The sequence below is a fragment of the Urocitellus parryii genome, chromosome X (genome assembly GCF_045843805.1).
Source record: "Urocitellus parryii isolate mUroPar1 chromosome X, mUroPar1.hap1, whole genome shotgun sequence".
Classification (NCBI taxonomy): domain Eukaryota; kingdom Metazoa; phylum Chordata; class Mammalia; order Rodentia; family Sciuridae; genus Urocitellus; species Urocitellus parryii.
Genome location: NC_135547.1, coordinates 59,976,347 through 59,982,371, shown reverse-complemented (window position 1 = coordinate 59,982,371; position 6,025 = coordinate 59,976,347). Strand labels below are relative to the sequence as shown.

General features: G+C 42.1%; 1 protein-coding gene across 1 annotated transcript; it reads left to right on the top strand.

Annotated features, from left to right (window-relative positions):
* The first annotated feature begins 2,551 nt into the window (after window positions 1–2,551).
* On the top strand, window positions 2,552–4,591 carry Armcx5 (armadillo repeat containing X-linked 5). The gene has a single exon (XM_026380139.1). It carries the CDS (start codon window positions 2,687–2,689, stop codon window positions 4,385–4,387), a length of 1,701 nt encoding a protein of 566 aa, XP_026235924.1. The 5' UTR covers window positions 2,552–2,686; the 3' UTR covers window positions 4,388–4,591.
* Window positions 4,592–6,025: the final 1,434 nt, after the last annotated feature.

Below are 6,025 nucleotides of genomic sequence, written 5' to 3'. Positions count from 1 at the left end.
GTGTGTGTGTGTGTGTGTGTGTGTGTGTGTGTGTGTGTGTATGTGTGTGTGTGTGTGTGTGTGTGTGTCTGTCCTTAAAAAGAGGAAACTAGAGTGGGCGGGGCGACAGTGGGTTGACACACGGAAAGCAGCGCTAGGAAATGGTTGGTATCACTCCGCTTCTCTAAGCCGGATCCCCTTAAACTACACCCTAGCTCCTCCCTTTGCCGATTTCAGTAATGGGGACGTGGCAGAACCTATTCTGCGGAGGAAAAGGTGAATGCTAATTAGTCGCTACCTCCGGGTTCCTGAGGAGCCCTGGGAACAGGAAAAAGAAGAGAATACCAGAAAGTTATAATAGTTTGCCAGTCACCGCCCTTTATCTGATAAAGCAAGTATCTCGTCATAAGTCCCAGGTGCCGAGTCAACCCCCAAACACAGTCGCCGCCATTGTTTCGGGTATTTGCCTGTCTGACTGTCCGTCCCTCCTCCTGTGTGGCACGGCACCGCTTGAAACAACGAAATAAGAAAATTGCCTCTGATCCAAGCAGAGCAGGTCAGTGATAAGGCTAGCATCGCTTGGGGGAAGTGAACATGGGTATCGGAGATGAGTGCGGAATGTGACCTGGCCTTGGGAGGAGGGCGGTGAGAGGCTTAGAGGGACTAGAGTAAAATAAGTTGGTCAGTTTTTTGCTAAGTTTCTAAACTCACCCTAATTCCGAATATATTTGGGAAGGGAAAGTAGTGTAGTCGCAGCTTCTAGCTGGGGAAACAAGTATGTAAGAGAAAGGGGCTGCTACTATTGATGGGGAGTGTTTTCTAAGGACTCCTGAGAGGGAGAGAACTTATAAATGTGTGAGGGTTTCATATCCTGTTTGCTTGACTGATCACTAATACACTCTCTTCATTAGTTTTTTGGTTGTGCATTATGCATTATCTGTGTAGATCTGTTGTTAAGTTTGCAGTACTCCACATTTGTGTAAATATCTGTAGGGGGCAGCAGACCTCAAGGATAGGGGAGAAGAAGAAGAAAATTGGCATGGCTTCTTTAGAGTGGGCATTACTTGAGGGTGCTAGACTACCAAGACTAGAGCAGGTAGCGATCTAGCATAACCTCCAGCTCTCCTATCTGCCAGCTTTCAAGATATGTCCTGCCCCACAACCATTATATTGCAGAAAATGATAGGCTTTGGGGGAGAGGAAGGAAATGTAAGAATTTATATAAGAAATGTGAAAATTATATTTTCCATTGTTTTCCAAGTTTCCGTAGCTTGTTTGGGTATTTCATTCCTACTAACACCACTAATACCTTGCAGGAATGTTTGAGTTGCCTCTGCATGGAAATTGTCAGATTTTGAGAATGGAGCAGAGGAACTTGGAGATGTGGGAGTGGGGGAAAAAATGAGACAGAAAATGTTTGCCAAACAGGTACCTGTATCCAAAAAGCATATATGCCCTAGGTGCTAAAGTACTGGTCTCTACCAAAGACTCAGTGTTCTTGGTCTCCTTTGCTCAATTTATTTGTCTCTGTGTTTGTGGATCTCTGTGGGTAGATATGTTCCTAGGTCTGTAGACCTAAAGTTTTTGTGAAGGTTTGAAAATTAACCCAACATGAAGCTAGGAAATATTGAAGAAAATCTACCTGTATCTTTTAAGGTTGGTATGAGGTTACAGGGATAGGAATGACTGAGGCTAGAGAATCTCATCTATTTTTTGTCACTTTATCAATGACTCCTGTCTGCTCTCCTCTTTTCAGCCTAGTTGAAATTCTTTGTATACTTTGGATTTACAGAATGCAAAGGCTTGTCCTGTTTTCATGCTTCATACTGCGATCCAGTTCTAAGCTAGGCAAGTTCCAGAGCAATCATGGGAAAGGGAAAATGTGGGCAATAGGGAGGAGGAGGAACAGCTCTGAAGCAGGAAATGGTGGAAGAAAACATGAGACAGAGTGTATCTAGAAAGACAAGACTAAGGGCCAGGGACCAAGGTCTGTCTACCAAGAGGTCAGTTTCCATCTCCTCCTGTTTGTCTATTTGTTTTTATGTCTGCCTGTAGGTATGCTCTAGGCTAATCACCATTGGAAGCAAGCAATTGAAGTGAAAAATTATTCCTGAAGAGTGAGATTGTATGAGTGTGGGGACTGCTTGGGTATTTTTGTAGTACAGGGTGGTGGAGATCTGCCTCCAGCAGGGGTCAGGATCCAGCCTAAGCATCCCTTAGCCTATCTCACTCCCATCCAGGTTCCCTGCCCTCCATACTCTTGTTTGTTACCTGGAAAGGATATTGGTAGCACTTGGAGGTATAGGGAGAGGGTGAAATGACATTTATCTACTTTTCCCACACATCACTGAATTTCCATACTTTCATATCTCTGTGTTCTAATCAGCGTGAGGAGAAAAACTGGAAGAGACTTAAAGCCCCATTTCCTTCCTCCACTCCTAGGTCCAACTTCAATGGCAGATCTGGTGTCCTTGGAGTGGCTGAAGACCACCACCCTCTACAGGGATGCTCCCAGGCCCAGTCATCCTTCCTTACCTTGAGTGAGCTTCCTCAGCATGTTTATATCATTGGCAGAACCTGTAGTTGGAAAGGGGACTGAGTGACTGCTGGACTTTGTATGAAAACACCAACTTGGGACAGACCTTCAGTCAAGGCTGAGACAGGGGTCCGGTGGGGTCTTTAAAGAGTTTTGCCTTTAACTTGGATCATGATTGGCTCACAGGCTAGAGCAAGAGATAGAGAAGAGGCTGAGGATAGCCTGAAAGCTCAAATCAGTGGCCCTGAGAATGCTAGAATGAAGACGCAGCCCAAGGCAGTGGTTGAGGCAGAACCAAAAGCAGAATTAGTAACCCAGGCCAAAGCTGGTGATGGAGCAATAGCCAGGACTCAAACAGTGACCTACACTGAGCCTGTGGCTGTGACAAGGGAAGCAAGCAAAACGAAAGATATGACTAATACTAGTCTCACAGCTGAGACTAAGGCAGAACTCCTGGCAGAGCCTGGTATAGTGCCTCAAACCAAGTCAAAGGCCACCCCTGTTTCTAGGGTTAGTTTGGTAACTAACTCTGAGGTAAAAGATTGTGCAGACAGTGAGGCAAACATCAAGTCTTCTGCCAAGGCTGATGATAAGGCCAATATTGGGTTTAGGCCTGAGATAAAGGAAGAAACCAGCAACAAGTCCAGGGCTGGGAACAAAACTGGTATTGAGATCAAGTTCACTGATGAGGATGAAGAAAATGTCTGCTCCTGGTTCTGGAATGGAGAAGAGCCTAGTGTAGGATCTTGGTTCTGGCCTAAAGAAGAAACCCCTCCTCAAGTTTATAAACCCCCACCTAAGATACAGGAAGAGCCCAAGCCCACATACAGCCCCAAACTTACTACAAAACAAAAAGCAAAAGCCTGGTTAAGGGCCAGGTATATTGTCCTAGTCCCAGTTGAGGGAGGGGAACCAACATTGCCTCCAGAAGGCAACTGGACCTTGGTTGCAACCTTGATTGAAACTCCTCTGGGGATTCGGCCTCTGACCAAGATTCCACCTTATAATGGGCCTTACTTCCAGACCTTAGCTGAGATCAAAAAACAGATAAGGCAGAGGGAAAAATATGGGCCTAATCCAAAGGCCTGCCGCTGCAAATCACGTACCTTTAGTTTAGAGCCTAAAGAATTTGATAAACTTGTTGACCTACTTAAGTTAACTAAGGATCCTTTCATTCATGAAATAGCTACTATGGTAATGGGTATCAGTCCTGCTTACCCATTTACTCAAGATATAATTCATGATGTTGGTATTACTGTTATGATTGAAAACTTGGTCAATAATCCCAATGTTAAAGAACACCCTAAAGCTTTAAATATGGTAAATGAAACCTCTGAGTCTTCTGAAGAACCAAAAATGGAAGAATCATATATACATCAAATTTGTAAGGACATAATCTGTTATCCTTTGAATTCCCCTGTGCAACTGGCTGGACTGAAATTATTGGTGCAATTGAGTGTGAAATTTGAGAATCACCACATGATTGCCAGTTATATTCTAGAGTTCCTCACATTATTGAACAAAGGAAGTGTCAAAACCAAGTTTTATGCTTTAAAAGTGTTTTTGTGCTTGTCTAAAAATCAAGCCAATACAAGAGAACTGATAAGTGCCGAAGTACTATCATCACTGGTTGCGCTCTTTAACAAGAATGAGTCAAAGGCCAATGTTCTTTGTATCATTGAAATATTTGAGAATATAAATTTCCAATTCAAAAAAAGGGCAAAGCTGTTTACTAAGGAAAAGTTCACTAAATCTGAACTTATTTCCATATTCCAGGAAGCAAAAGGGTTTGGTCAGAAACTCCAAGACTTAGCAGAGCACAGTGATCCTGAGGTGAGAGATAAAGTTATACGATTAATACTCAAACTCTGAATAGTCATATGTTTTCACAAAGCCTTGAACATATTTTTTTGCTTTTGGAATATGAAACCAATGCATATTATAATTATAAATTCAATACTTATGTTCTCTGTGTTGATTGTTGCAGTTTTAAGGATACCAGCTAATCTTGCAGGCTTGAACATTTGCTTATTTTTATTGTGCTATAAAATATAAATTGAGATATTTTTAGTATTTCTGCAACATGACCTGATAATGATCATATTCATCCTGAATAAGCTACAAATCTGTTCATTGACAAAAGTGTATCCTTTTGAGATTTCACTTACATGTTGTTAATAAAGTTGCATGCTAAACTGGTAAAAACATTGTCCTAGTTCTTCAGTTGAAATGTAGTCAGAGGGATAAAGCACAAACAACAAAAAGATGGTGAAGAGATGGTGTCTGTGTCAGTTTATCTGTAGAGGGTTCACAAAGAAAAATAAGTTCACTGGCAGATCCTTTAGTGCCAACATGTTCAAGGAGTAGAATCACTCCAGAAGCAAGGGGATAGGACCGTACTACTACCTGTCTGGTTTCTGGCTGACAGTGCACCAAGAAATGAAGCTGAAGCCCTATCCAGGCAGCCCTAAGGAAGCAGAAGAGGACAGACTGAGGAGAAAGGGATCACAGATTATTTCATTCCATTGAATCCCAGATCTTGTGCTTGGACTTTGGTATAGGATATCTATCAGGACACCATGATGCTTTTTAACCCCCTTGAGTATTCATGGTTCTCACCCCCATTCAGAAAAACCATGAGTGACTATGTAGGAAGTGTGGTTCTGAAGGGATCCAACCCTACTGTGTTCTCATCAGCATTCTCCCCATCAGGGGTACTAGATTTAGTGTTTCCTCTGAGGTTCCCTCCCCCTGATATCCTGGACCTAAGAGGAGGGTCTGGGGTCCACCTATAGAAACTGCTTCATAATCAGTCTCATCTGTCTTACCTTGGTGACTATTAACTCATTGTTGGTTTTGTTTTATGGACATGCTTTGGAATTGGTAATTTGTACCTATTCTTGATGGCAGATCCTTGTTTGTGCTGATGCTTCTTGAAGGACAATTATATGTATGACACAACCATGGGATACCAAAATCCCTTAGGAGTGTATATTTTGTAAGAAATTAATTCCCTAATTTCACTGTTCTCTTTGCACAGTTTACAGAGTTGAAGCCATATTGTCTATATCACTTCAACCTCTCCTGTTTATTATTAACAAAAGCTAGGTTCTGGGCAGGGGTTTGTGGTATAGAATGACAGTATAGTTTGGGATTTGGGGTCACTTCTTCCTCTCCTGTTCCTCCCAAATTCATATGCTGTTATGATTCTCTTTAAAATTACTGCCTAGCAGTGGGAATAGTAGATAGTAGGATCTGAATTGAAATGCTGGTATTTCTGTTGATCTTCCTTTCTCTGACTTTGCATGTATTTGGGGGAATGCCTAAACTGAAAATGTCAACATGGAATATACCATTGGTTTAACATCTATCCCTAGTTTAATTTCTATTATGGTCAGGTGTGACTCTTATCTTTCATACATGTAAGAGTTATAAATGAAGAACAATTGGCCTTACCTTTATATTGAGGGGCAAAAGCAGAGTAGGTTTTGTGTATTGTGCAGCTTCAAT